General features: G+C 51.7%; 1 protein-coding gene across 1 annotated transcript; it reads left to right on the forward strand.

Moving 5' to 3' along the window:
* Positions 1-258: 258 nt before the first annotated feature.
* On the forward strand, positions 259-14,206 carry sgsm1a (small G protein signaling modulator 1a; the record flags this gene model as incomplete). Its single annotated transcript, XM_042337393.1, has 19 exons — positions 259-280; positions 1,889-1,932; positions 2,643-2,718; positions 6,118-6,280; positions 6,494-6,646; positions 7,112-7,179; positions 7,392-7,537; positions 7,983-8,114; positions 8,255-8,379; positions 8,662-8,729; positions 9,382-9,545; positions 9,676-9,805; positions 10,271-10,409; positions 11,051-11,115; positions 11,631-11,776; positions 12,245-12,373; positions 12,775-12,957; positions 13,102-13,173; positions 13,598-14,206. Coding segments are annotated over exons 1-19 (2,634 nt in total), but the record flags the coding sequence as incomplete, so codon positions are not given.
* Position 14,207: the final 1 nt, after the last annotated feature.

Below are 14,207 nucleotides of genomic sequence, written 5' to 3' on the forward strand. Positions count from 1 at the left end.
AATTTTTTTTTGTGCGTGTGTGTGTGGTGTGGTCGGCCGGGTGCGTGTGTCTGACACGTGCGGAAACCCATCACCGTTGCTTAAGAGTCTCCAACCCAACTGAGAATTCTCTCTCTTTCTCTCTCTTTCTCCCTGGAGGGACACATCTTGCTTAACTAATTCCGGAAATTATTAGGCGCAGGTTGGCGAGAGCCAAGGCTTGGGGGGGATGCCCAGAGTGTATAGGTTGGGGGTAGCAGCTGGAGTCTAACCCAGACAATGACAGGTGAAGTGGCTGGGAGTGAGTGAGTGCCGAGGTTATGAGATTAGCTTTGAGTGGGAGCTGAGCAGTTATATAACCAGCCGAGTCCTAACAGACCGTTAACGCGTTTTCAGAATCCTTTCCTTTGATGATAAACGGCTTTTCAGCCTTTGTTCCTGTGTTTGTTTGCTCGTTCGCTCGTTGTTCCTTGCGGGACTGGTGACAGTTTTGCCGCGAGGCTTTGCTCTCGAGTGGAGTTGATGTCTGTGTGGTTGGGAGGCGTGGGGGCCAAGGGTGTGAGTCAGGAGATTAGCTGGCACTGTGTTTAACACTGTGATAACTGTACCCTGCTCCCTCCTTTCCGCAGGGTCTCCAATCATCATGACACCTGCTCACTTGACCAGCCTTCCTATGTCACTGAAACGGTCAACCTGACCCCCTCTCGCCACAGCCTTTTGTTTCTAACCTTTCCTCTCGTTTTTCTTTCCATTCTCTTTTGTGCTCATTTACGTTGGTAAGGCGCTGCATCCAATACAAGGAGCATTATTCTTGTTGTTGTTGCATATTTAAATAGCTTCTTCGCGTAGAGTCCCGTCACAAAATGGGCTCCTTAGATCATAAGGATCTCAGTTCCAGGGCGTTAGCTTCTGGCTGAGACTGAAGGGAACATTAGAATTACGTGTGGGTTCCTGTAACGCGGTGAGGGAGGATGTGAATGACAATCACTTACCCATTGGGCCGAGAGACAAGAGTCGAGACCATTGGAGGGCTGTAGAGTGGATCATCCGCTCGGTGGCCTGTTGACACGGCAACATCAACAAGAGCAAAGAGACGAGAGACCAGAAGTACTAAATTCTTATCTCTTCCCCCACTTACCCTCCCTCCACCCCCCCCCCCCCCACCGCCCCTGAAGCCCTGTTCAGTGAGAGCTTATTCCATCTCCAGGCTTTGGCACATGTTATTTGCTGCTCTCAACCTGCATAGACCAGTCACAGATAATCACAATCGCACCATCTTGACTTGTCATGGCTTCTGATGGCTCCTGGCTTTTTTTGCTTTGTTTTTCTACCCTCCAAACCTCTTGTCACTCTCTCCTCCTCCGCCTTGTCCCTTCCTTCCCCATCTTCAGATCATGCCCTGTGTGAGGGGCGCGGTGTAAATGCAAGTTGTTGTTGTGTTCGTCTGGTACAGTTAAGAGCGTTAAATCCCTTTTTTTTTGTCGTGTTGCCTTCTGGCAAAAACAAACTATTTCTTTGCTGCTCCGAGGAGATTGTTTCTGGAGATTGTATCCGTGACAGATTTATTCTTCCCGAGACGGTCTGTCTATTACAGTCTCCCTCAATCCTGCGTTGAGCTCAGATCAGCTCAGTGTGTCAGACTCGCGGCGATCGCCTGGGAAGGGGAGGTGGATTGGGACCTCGGCATTAAAAACGTTAGTGGATTCATAAAATTAGAGGCTGGTTTTAGTCCATATTAAAACATTTTGTTTTGGCTATTTTCCAACTAACTTCCCTGTGTGGGTTTTTTTTTTCAGAGGATTTTTCCTCTGCTCCTGTCCATTTGTCATTCTCTCTCTCTCTCTCTCTCTCTCTCTCTCGCTATCCGAGCTGTCACTTTGATTTTGAGCCCTGGTTTAATTCTCCACAGCTCTGAAATGCAAACTGGGAATCACTGAGGAACAGATCAAGAGTGTCAGTGTGGCGGCACTCTCTCCTCTGAGTCAGAAGGTTCATAGAATCATAGAATTGTACAGCACAGAAGGAGGCCATTTGGCCCATCGTGTCTGTGGCGGCTCTTTAAAAAGAGCTTCCAATTCAATCCCACTCCCCCGCTCTCTCCTGATAGCCCTGATTAACCCCACTCTCTCCTCTTAGCCCTGATCAACCCACTCCCCCACTCTCCCCATAGCCCTGATCAACCCCACTCCCCCACTCTCTCCCCATAGCCCTGATCAACCCCACTCCCCGCACTCTCCCCATAGCCCTGATCAACCCCACTCCCCCACTCCCCCATAGCCCTGATCAACCCCACTCCCCCACTCTCTCCTCATAGCTCTGCAAACTTGTCCTCCCCCAAGTTATGGGTTCAAGCCCCAGATCAGGATTTGGAATCACACAGTCCAGGCTGATGCTCCAGCGCTGGGGGGGTGAGGGTGGGTGGGGGGTGACTTGCATTGTCGGAGGTGCCATTCTTCGGATGAGACGTTGAACCGAAGCCCCTCATCAGCCTGTTCGGGTGCACGATAAAGATCCAGAAGGGAGTTTCTCTCTCTTTCGCGGTTTCCTGGCCAACAATCCCCCGGACAAAGCTGGTCATTCACATCAGGTGGGGGGGTTTGCGGGACGTTGCTGCGCCGCAGATTGGCTGCCCCTCACCACCCACTGTCCCCGTCTGCCCACAGGTGAAGCAGATCATGGAGGAGGCCGTGACCAGGAAGTTTGTACACGAAGACAGCAGTCACATCATCTCTTTCTGTGGTGAGTATGTGTGATAGATGGTGTGTGTGAAAGATTGTGTGAGGGAGAGGATGTGTGTGTGCTTGGCTGACTAATGGTGGGGGTTTGTGTGTTAGCTGTTGCCTCGCAGCTCAATGCGCTCCCTGGTAACTCTGACCTTGTCTCCGCTCCTGTTCAACAATCGCTTCACACCGAGCGGGTGAGTAAACAGACGCCACTCGCAGGGGCTGAGTTCACAGCTGCCGCGTTGATTAGACACAATGGAGTCGTGTAGCGTAGTGGTTAGTGCGCTCACCTCACAGACCAGAGGAACCGGGTTCGATTCCCGGCCAGGGCGATACCTTAGGCACGTTTCCTTATTCCACACGCCTCTGCTTACCAGCAGTAAGTAGGAACCGGGTTGCTAGTCGATTGACGGACCACTTTCCGGGGATAATAATCCCTCCCAAAAAAATGGTCACTCCATCCACAACTGTTTGTGGACACCGCTGTGTGCAATTGGCTGCTGCCGCATTTTGCTCACAAACTACAAGGTCAATCCACTTTACAGTATATTCTGTGAAGCGCTTTGAGGTGTCTTGATGACGTGATAAGGGGCTACGTCAAATGCAAGGATGATTATTATTATTATCGTTATTGTAGTGAACGTCCCGTGTTAGGGTTGTGCTGTGGGAGCTGCTCGCCCGTTAGACACTGTCAGACTGATTGAATGTGCAGCCCGAATGTCACACAGTCGGTCTCTCGCAGGTAATTGTTAGGATTCTATCAGCCCGGGTGGCTCTCAAAGCTTTGGGGTCAGGGCTCAGCTCCTGGCTGTGATAAGGAAGTGTTTGGAGACGCAGTAATTTTATTAGAGAGAGATTGTCGGCCACTGGTTTGGGTTAGGATGATCTCAGGAATGAGATCCTTCTGAAAGCAATGCCTGATTGGATTATCCTGGCTGGAGCTCTGGGGCTAATTGACATCCTGGCTTTTAGTAGCAATTTTCCAGCTTGGTAAATAGGTTTAACCCATCATTCTGGGCAGATATTCTGAGTCACAGAGCACAGGCTCGGAGTACCGTGTTATAACTTGGCTGGTTCAGGGAAGGAAATGGACCTCGCCGTGTGTGTGTTACTGTGAAGCTTCTAATTATTGTGACTGTCTGGATCTGACCTGTGCAACGAGAGCGACTGTGTGTGTGTGTGTGCGTGTGTGTGTGTGTGTGCGTGCGTGTGTGTGTGTGTATAGGGCTTTGGCTTGCAGGAGCTGAGTGGGAGGATTCCCTGCCCCCAGTGACTGCTCCACCAAGTCTGTTCACTTCACACAGTCACCACACTTCACAGTTTATCCCTTAAAGCACTTTGAGATAGCCTTGCGATGTGATAAGGCGCTATATCAAATGGCAAGCATTACTATTGTTATTTATAGGAATTATTATTAAAATCTTTACTAAAACGGCCCAAGGAAGAGAGGACCTGAAGTGAAGAAACTAGAGACTGGATGGAGAGAGAGAGAGAGAGAGAGAGAGAGCGCCTTAAATCTCTTGTTTCCACGGAAACCCAAATGATGAGAATTGTCAAGGCAACGATTGGAATATGTTATTCTCAAAGCCACAATTTATGACAACAGGAAGATAATTCCACATGTCTCCTTCCTGTGACAACCTGCAGTCAAGTAAAATTCAATCGGTCATTAAAGCCTCATTACATGTCAGTCTGGCTCAGTCGCTCTCTCTCTCGCTCTCTCTCTCGCCTCTGAGTCAGAAGGTTGTGGGTTCAAACCCCCACGTCGTGTCTTGGAATCACCTAATCTCGGCTGACGCTCCAATGCAGGGCTGGGGGTGTGTTGCATTGTCGGAGGTGTCGTCCTTTGGTTGAGACGTTAAACCTCACTCCCCGTCCGTGCCCTGTTCAGGTGGATATTAAAGATCCCGTGATGCTGTTGGAAAAGAGAAGGGAGTTTTTCTCTCCCGGTTTCCTGGCCACTCCCTTCAATGTTAGCGGGCACCTTGCTGTGTGCAAAGTATCCACTGTGATTAGTTGAGATACACAGTCACTACACGTGAGAGCGATTTGCCTAGAAAGCATTTGGAGACGGTTGGATGTTCTAGTTAGCTGTATTGAATGGTTATTTTATTAATCGGTTGGCTTTGCGGGGAGTAATAATTCCTTTCAGATAAAAATAATGGGGTCACTCAATCCATGACTGTTTGTGGGACGCTGCTGTGTGCAATTGACTGCTGCGTTTCGCCCACAAAAATGCACAGTCAAATCCACTTAACAATATATTCTGTGAAACACATTGAGACGTCTCGATGACGTGATGTGACGTTATATCAGATGCAAGGATTATTCTTCTTAAATTACGTCATGCCCGTGTGGGTTGAATTGGAGTTTGAGAGCCAATAATAATTGGTAGTAGAATAATAATAACACGGCCAATTCGATTGGCGAGAGAGGGCCATTGAAGGGGTTAAAGCGACTCGGGGGAGAGGGAGAGGTGGGGGTGGGGGGCAGAGGCCAGGGTCGGGCGTGACCGAGAATGTGAGCTGTGAGGTTAACAGCTTGTAGCTCACAGCATTAATCAATGCAAGGCTGACTGATGCCATGGAAACCATTGCAGGCTATGGTTTGAGATGTCTCAGCCTGTCGCTCCTGCCCTGCCTTCTGTCACTGTCCAGCCGAGTACACAAAACTGTTAACAACTGAGGTTGAGAGCAGAGAATTACATAATAATAATAATAATAATTATCCTTGCATTTCCAATAGCGCCTTATCACGTCGGTTGAGAGGTCTCAAAGGGCTTCACGGAACACACTGCGTAATTTGTGGGCGAAACGCGGCAGCCCATTGCGCACAGCAGTGCCCCGCAAACAGTCGTGGATTGAGTGACCAAACTATTTATTTAATTTTTTACATTTTTTTTTTGAAGGCTATGTTACTCCTGGAAAGTGATTCCCCCAATCAACTAACAACCGGGTTCCTACTTAACCCTAAGTAAACCGAGGCGTGTGGCGTAAGGAAACTGGCCTAAGGTTTCGCCCCGCCTGGGAAGGAACCCGGGGCCTCTCGCTTACGAAACGAGCGCTCTAACCACTACAGGACTCCACAATGTGCCGTATCTAAAGGATAGAGGGATCTTCTAAAGGATAGAGGGATCTTCTAAAGGATAGAGGGATCTTCTAAAGGATAGAGGGATCTTCTAAAGGATAGAGGGATTTAGGGATATGGGGATAGGGCGGGTAAATGGAATTAAGGTTAGAAGATCAGCCATTACCTTATTAGATGGCGGGGCACAGGCTCGAGGGGCCGAATGGCCAACTCCTGCTCCTAAGTCTTATGGTCTTATGGTATGAAGGTCTCCGCGGTGTGAGTGCTGTGTCTCCCCCAGGCCTAACGTGTGCCCTCTCTCTCTCTCTGCCCCCCCCCCCCCCGGTAGCTGCGGTGGAGGCCTGCGTGCTGTACGGGCTGCGGCGCAGAGCAGCCGGCTTCCTGCGCAGCAACAAGATCGCGGCCTTGTTCATGAAGGTGTCCAAGAGCTTCCCCCCGGCAGAGGAGCTGTGCAGGAGGGTACAGGAGCTGGAGCAGCTGCTCGACAGCAGGTAACGGTAGGAGGGGCAGGGTCTGTGAGCAGGAGGGTATCCAGTTCCTTTCCCTTGTGTATCGAGTTCCATTTTCTTTGGGTATCGAGTTCCACTTCCCTTCCCACCCCCATGTGTATCGAGCTTCCCATCTCTTGTGTATTGAGTTCCCACCCCACATGTATCCAAGTCAGGGCGGTCGGTCTCTGGTGACGCTGTGTTTGCTGCCCGCAGGAAGCACCAGGGTTCGGGACTCCCGGACCCCCTCCGCAGGCCACAGAAAGCCCCCAGCCTGTCACCCCAGGCCCTCAAACACCTGTGGATTCGCACCGCGCTCTTCGAGAAACTTCTGGATAAAATCGTGCAGCACCTGGTGGAGAACAGCAGGTGGGTTCCGAGGGCAGCTGCTAACCCCATACCAACCAGTCCCGCTCCTTCCGCTCAGCCTGCTCCACGTTCCCCCCGTCAAATCCCCCCCCGCCATTGGCGGTCAGGCCTTCAGCCTCTCTGCCCCCACCCTCTGGAACTCCATCCCACAGCCCCTCCGCCTCACTCCCTCCCTCGCCTCCTTCAAGGCCCGTCTCAAGACCCTCCTCTTCGTCCCCGCCTTCGGTCACCCTCCTGATCCCAACTCAGGTCCAAATCCCTGACAGTTCAGCGCCTTGGGACGTCCTCCTGATGTGAAAGGCTCCATGTCAGTGTCATTTGTTGTTGTTGTTGCAACTGAGAAAGTTACCTTTAAGATGGGAGAGTGAGTCACTCGTCGAGACCTCTTCTAGCGAAAACCAACAGACTGAGGAGCGGACACATTCCTCTCACTCTCTTTCTCTCTCTCTCTCTCTCTCTCTGCAGTAAATACTATGAGAAGGAGGCGCTGCTGATGGACGCTGTGGACGGAGCCATCCTGGGCTCCCTGTTGGGTGAGAGCAGTGTGTGCTGGTGGGGGTGGGGGGGGGGGGGCTTTACGTCTGGGGAGGGGGAGAGGAAGGTATCTCTGTGTTGCTCCCGGGTTGATCCACTGCTGTCAACCTTCTCAGAAAGGAAATGCACGTAAATTTAAACTGAGGTCTCTCGCCCCCCCTCTCCCCCCGCCCCCCCCCCCCCCCCCCGCTCTCTCTGGTTGCCCCCCCAGTCGGGCCGTGTGCCCTGGAGTACACCAAGATGAAGACGGCCGATCACTTCTGGACGGACCCCTCGGCTGACGAACTGGTTCAGCGACATCGCATCCATAGCACCCACTGCCGTCAGGATTCGCCCACCAAGCGGCCCGCCCTGTGCGTAAGTGCCCCCACCCCCCCATTGCCTCTGAGCCCCGCCCCCATTGACTCCGAGGCACCGCCCTGCGTGAAGGACACCATATAAACGCAAGTTGTTGTTGTTGCGTCAGAGCCCCGCCCCCTCTGGGTCAGTGCCCCGCCCTCTGTGTGTGGCTGCTCCGCCCTCTGTGCCGGTGCCCCCCCACCCCCCCCTTGCTTCATCGCGTAGACCGTGAGCTCAAAAGTAAACCTTCGAGGGCGTCGGGAGCCGAGCCACACTGACCTGTGTGTCAGAGCAAAAGAACCGACCAAAACCAGGTGGTGGGGGGTGGGGGGGGAATTACTAAAAAAGGTTGTAAGTGACTGGTTTTGCTCAAGGCGGGGCATTCAGTGAGTTGTCAAATGTCAGTCTCTCCCCCCTGATCTCTCTCTCTCTCTCTCCCCACCCCACCGTCTCGCCCGCCCAGATCCAGAAGCGACACTCGAGCGGCAGTATGGAGGACAGGTCCTCGCTCTCCGCTCGTGACTACGTGGAGTCTTTCCACCAGAACTCCCGGGCCACGCTGCTGTACGGCAAGAACAACGTCCTGGTGCAACCGGTGAGTAGTGGGGGTGGAGGGGCGAGGGGAGGGGAAGGGGTTAGGGATGGGAAAACTGTCCCATTTTCTCTGGCGAACACGTTAATCACTGCACTACAGCACTCCACGGATTAAACCCGAACGCTCTCTTCTACCCACAGAAGGATGACATGGAGCCCATCCCAGGGTATCTCTCTCTCCACCAGACTGCAGACACCATGACCTTGAAGTGGACGCCCAACCAGCTGATGAACGGCTCAGTGGGGGACCTGGATTTCGAGAAAAGGTGAGTAGATGTGGGAACGCGGACAGAATGCGTTGCCCCAGGCAGAATCAATCCAGACGTTTAATGAGAGAGAGAGAGGGAGAAAGATACTCAGGAAAATAAGTGAATTAAGGAGCATGGAATGAAAGCTCAGTTTGATTTTGATCGGTTCTCAGTTGACTGAATCCACCCTCGGTTTTGCTCAGATGTTTGCTTCTCTGTTAGTGACCAGCTTTGCAGGCGGGCTAATGGCTTGTGTGTGCAGTGATGGTGGTGAGGTTTGATCTTGGATTGTTTTTTCAGTATATATTGGGATTACGCCATGACCATCCGTCTGGAAGAGATTGTGTACCTGCACTGCCATCAGCAGGGTGAGAGAGAGACGTTTCATTACTTGTTCATTCATGTACTTGCCAGCCTGGCTCAGTCAGTAGTGGAATGCTGTGGTGTAGTGGTTTACTCGCTTGTCTCGCACACGAGAGGACTCGGGTTGGATTCTCTAATTCAATTCCCTTCGAGACGTAGTGAAGAACAGCAAAGGACCTTTGGCGGAGGGAGTAATGTCCACAGCTCATTGGTTTTGGAAGCTGATCTCAGCCGGTCAGCCTCCTCCCTTGGGCAAAGACTGGCTCGAGCCCTGTGGGACAGAGGCATTGCCTGCGGAGTGACGGGTGGTTGGCAAAGCGTCATGGGGAGCATGGAATTGAGGTCCAACTAGATAGATCAATTAGAGGAGCGAGAATCAATGGGGGATCGATTGCGCCAAAGGCCTCCTGTGGCTGTAATGTCAGTGATTCCTTTGATCCTCTTGAGCATTAATTGCTCTGTGTGTGTGTGCATGTTTGTATGTGTGTGCATGCGTATTTGTGCGCGTGCGTGTTTTGTGTGTGCATGCGTGTTTTGTGTGTGCGTGCGTGTTTTGTGTGTGCGTGCGTGTTTTGTGTGTGCGTGCGTGTTTTGTGTGTGCGTGCGTGTTCGTGTGTGCGCGTTTGTGTGTGTGCGTGCGTGTTTGTGTGTTCACAGTGGACAGTGGTGGCACAGTGGTCCTGGTGAGTCAAGATGGAATCCAGAGGCCCCCGCTCCGTTTCCCGAAGGGAGGACATCTCCTGGCGTTCCTGAGCTGCCTGGAGAACGGGCTCTTACCTCGGGGGCAGCTTGATCCTCCGCTGTGGTCACAGAGAGGCAAGGTACGGATTCCTCCCCCCGGCTTCCACTTCCAACCAGTATTCAGAACCGAACCGCTCGCCTCTCAAGCGAGAGGAACCAGTATGATTCCCGGGAGGGGCAAAACCTTAGGCATGTTTTCTCACTTACCAGGGAAAAGTCTTCCCGAAACTCCGGAAGAGGAGTCCTCCCGGCTCCGCGGAATCCAACTCCGACAAGGAGGAGGAAGAGGCAACGGATTACGTCTTCAGGATAATCTTCCCGGGAAGCAACTCGGAGTTTGGTGAGTGGGCTCCTGGGGGTGTCAGCCCGGCTCGATCACTCGCGCTCTCACCACCGAGTCACAAAGATGTGACTTTAATCCACGCAAAGTTAGGACTTTTAAGTTCACATAAATTCCCGGTCCGGGTGAAACCTTAGGCAAGTTTCCCTACTCCACACACGCCTCTGTTTACCTCGCAATAAGAAGCCGGGTGTAAGTCGATTGGAGGATCGCTTTTCTGGGGGTAATTAATAATCCGTTAAAAAAATTGTGGTCACTCAATCCACGAGTGTTTATGGGACACTGCTGTGCGCAATTGGCTGCCATGTTTCGCTCACAAAATACACAGTCACTGCACTGTAGAATACATTCAGTGAAGAGCTTTGAGACGTCTCGAAGACGTGATGAGACGCTGTATCAAATGCGAGGACTATTATTGATTGTCTGGTTGATTGATTGATTGTCTGCCTCTGTCTCTGGTTGCAGTTACCCAGGAGCTGATGGACGCCCAGGGGGGTGGGATTCCCCTCATGTGGCAATCTAGCAGCTCCAAGTCCTCCTGTTCCTCGTGCTCGCAGGGCGGGGCGGCTGACGGAGGCCATTCTGATGGCTGCAATCATGAGAGGTCAGATCCAGCACTGAGCATCCATTTAATTCTAGACCCCCCCCCTCCCCACTGCAGACCAGCTCCCCTCTCAATCATCTGAACCCTGGCGCCAACCTGCCTCATTTCTTTTGGAACAGGAGTAGGCCATTCAGCCCTTCAAGCCTGTTCTGCCATGCTGTTAGATCCTGGCTGATCTGAACTTCAACTCCACTTATTCGCCTATGCACCGAACGTATCTCCTGATCCCAGTTTTTTGTTATTGTTCCCCAGTGATACCTACATTATTGGAGGTGACGTCCTTTGGATGAAACATTAAACCTAGATCCCCGTTTGTGTCTGTCCAGCCGGATATTAAAGCTCCCTCAGCGCTACTTGAAAAGAGAAGTGAGTTTCTCTCTCCCAATATCCTGGTCGACAATCCCCCAGATAAAACTGATTGATCATTCATTTAATGGCTGTTTATGGGGTACTGCTGTGCGCAAATTGCCAATTGCTTTTGACTACAAAATACAGTCAGTGCAATTTGCAGCAAATCAGGTGAAGCGCTTTGAGATGTGCTCCCAACATGATAAGGTAGTAAATCACACGCAAGGATTTATATACGTGACAATACCTGCTCCCTGTTAGTGTGTTACTGTGTTGTTTTCTCTTTCACACAGGGCACCTCTGAAGATGCTTTGTGACAACATGAAGTACCAGATTCTGTCCAGGGCTTTCTATGGATGTATGTACCTGAGAACACTTACACAGAACCCCTCGCACAGGGTAGCAGCCCAGAGAAATGCTGGGCCAAGCCGGGGGAGGGTCTTTGACTCCGTGACCCATCAGCTTTCCACATCAGTGTGAGATTGTGCCGGTGTCTGTGAGATTTTGAGACGTCTCAACGACATGATAAGGCGCTATACCAAATGCAAGGATTATTATTATTATCGGTCCCTCAATGGAGGATGTTAACTATCACGAGCCCTGAAAATCCACGAGTCTTTGCGCTCAGTCAATGGGGATTGAATCGTTAAACTTTGATGTAAAATGATCTCTCATTGTAATTGATGGCATCGCGTTGAAGGGAGTTTTTCCCCTGAGGTCCTGGCCGACATCCCCCAGATAAAATCAGTCATTCGCCTCTTGACTCTTTTGTGTGTCGTTACCCTGTGGCATTCGCCTACCAAGTGATGAGGGGTTTAATTCCGGCACGTCCTGTAATGAACGTTTCCCATTCCCTGTTTTTCACCCCGGCAGGGCTGGCCTACTGCAGACACCTATCCACTGTCAGGACTCACCTGTCTGCCCTCGTCAACCACACCATCATCAGCCCGGCTGCCCCGTCCAACGCTGACTGTGGGCTGACCAGGGAGATCTGGCAAACATTCCTACAGGACAAAACTGTAAGTGCATAATACCATTCATTGGCACTGATACTGTATTGGAGGTTTGAGTGTACAGAGGAAGCCTTGCTTGCCTGGAGTTGACTAGATTTATACAGCATAGAAACAAGCTGTTCAGCCCAACTAGTCCATGCCACTCCCCTGCTCCCTTGCCTCCTGATCGGGTGCAAATCGCTGACTGTCCAGCGCCTTGGAAGGTCCTCCCGACGTGAAAGGCGCTGTGTAAATGTAATGTGTTGGTGAGTGTTTTTTGGTTTGGTCGTGCTGGGGATCAGTAAAGAAACAGCTGGATGCTGTGACCAGTTCAAATGTGCCCGAAGGCAGACGGGGTCCTTAGTGTTTAGTTCTCAATCCAGACGCTAAGTGCAGGCGCCCTGAGATGCTGCCCTGTGTGACGGGCGCTATATAAATGCAACTTGTTGTTGTTGGTCGACACCCACATGTGTGATCTCCTCACGTGTCTTGCAGAGCTATGAGGAGCAGGAGTTGCTGCGGCTGATTTACTACGGGGGAATCCAGAACGAGATCCGCAAGGAAGTCTGGCCATTCCTGCTGGGACACTATCAGTTTGGAATGACGTTGGTGGAGAGGCAAGAGGTCAGTGCTCCCTCCCACAAGCCAGCCGGAGGGTCACTGAGAACTATCCCTACCTCAGGTGGTCAGCCTGGCTCAGTGGGTAACACCCTCACCTCCGTATCTGAAGCTTGTGGGTTCGAGTCTCACATCGAAAGATTGTTTGAATCCCTCGAGCAAAGGAAGCTTATCTGCTGGTACTGGCATTGTAATTACATTTCCCCCACAAAATACACACTCCACTTTACAGTATAACCTGTGAAGCGCTTTGAGACGTCTCGAAGACGTGATAAGGCGCTGTATCAACTGCCAGGATTATTATATATCAGTTGGATTTTCTTGCCTCGTGCTCGGGTACAAATCCGTCCAGCCCCTTGGGAAAGACGCTGTGTAAAGGTAACTTCTTCTTGTTTTCCCATCGGCAGCTGGACGAGCAGACACGGAGCAGCTATGAGCAGACCATAGGCGAGTGGATGGCTTGCGAGGCCATTGTCCGCCAGAGGGAGAAAGAGACTCATGCAGCTGCTTTGGCCAAATGCTCCTCGGGGGTCAGTTTGGACTCTCAGATGCAGCGAATGATGCACAGAGACTCGTCAGTCAGCAATGAGGTGAGGTGGGGGGAAGGGGAGGCGGGGGGTGGGGGAGAGTGGCTTTTTTTTTAAAAAGGCTGTAGATTTACCTTCTCAAAACCCGAGTCCTGTAGAATGGCGGTCAGTTGTTTTGGCTATTAGTGACTCCATTCTCTGTTCCAGTCTTCCCAAAGCTGCAGTTCGGACAGACAGAACCACGTGAGATTACAGAGCGATTCCAGCTCCAGCACACAGGTAAACCTCTCTCCTTCTCACGTGTGGGGGTCGGTCACTCGTAGGAACAGGAGAGGAGGCCGTTCAGCCCCTCGAGCAGGTTGTGTCCTTCTACTAGATCAGGATGGTCCAACCTTTTGGCTGTTGAGGCTGTTTCTCTTTCAGAAACATAACACAACATTGATGGGTTATGGAGGGAGAGGGTGGGCCAGATGAAATGGAGGGAGTGGGGAAGCGGGTGGGTGGGTGAAATCCAGGGGCCGTTTGGACCGCCCTGTACAAGATCATGGCTGATCTGTACCTCAATTCCATTTAGGAGGGGGGGCAAGGAGCAGAGATTAAGTAGGAGGTATGGCTCGAAGGATGGAGGAGCGAGTCAATTGAAGGCACCCGTTGACTCTGTGTGGTTGGCAGCCTGGTGATCAGTATTTTTTCGTACTGAAAGGTCTTTGAGTCCGTGGAGGAGCCCGACGGGGAGATGATGGAGAAGGAAATGAGGCCTGACGATGAGAAGCAGCCCTCCATCATTCCCAACGGTGCGGTTCCCAATGGCAGTAGTTCCCCTGACTCCGGACATCCATCTTCTCGGAATTTCTCGGTCACCTCCGGCTACTCGGAGCACAGCTTCAGCACGGAGGACATGGTACACTGCAGCCATCACAGCGTGGCCCTGAAACAGGGGAGTGGGGCAAACAAAACAGACCAACGTTCAGAGAGAGGTCCTACTGTGGGCAAGGGGTTAGAGCAAGCATCTCTAGCTGGGGAAAGATTAGGAGATGGACCTCCTGTTGGAGAAAGAGTAGGAGATGGACCTCCAGTTGGGGAAAGAGTAGGAGATGGACCTCCAGTTGGGGAAAGAGTAGGAGATGGACTTCCTGTTGGGGAAAGAGTAAGAGATGGACCTCCTGTTGGGGAAAGAGTAGGAGATGGACTTCCTGTTGGGGAAAGAGTAAGAGATGGACCTCCTGTTGGGGAAAGAGTAGGAGATGGACCTCCTGTTGGGGAAAGAGTAGGAGATGGACCTCCTGTTGGGGAAAGAGTAGGAGATGGACTCC

The sequence above is a fragment of the Callorhinchus milii genome, unplaced genomic scaffold (genome assembly GCF_018977255.1).
Source record: "Callorhinchus milii isolate IMCB2004 unplaced genomic scaffold, IMCB_Cmil_1.0 Scaffold8, whole genome shotgun sequence".
Lineage (NCBI taxonomy): Eukaryota > Metazoa > Chordata > Chondrichthyes > Chimaeriformes > Callorhinchidae > Callorhinchus > Callorhinchus milii.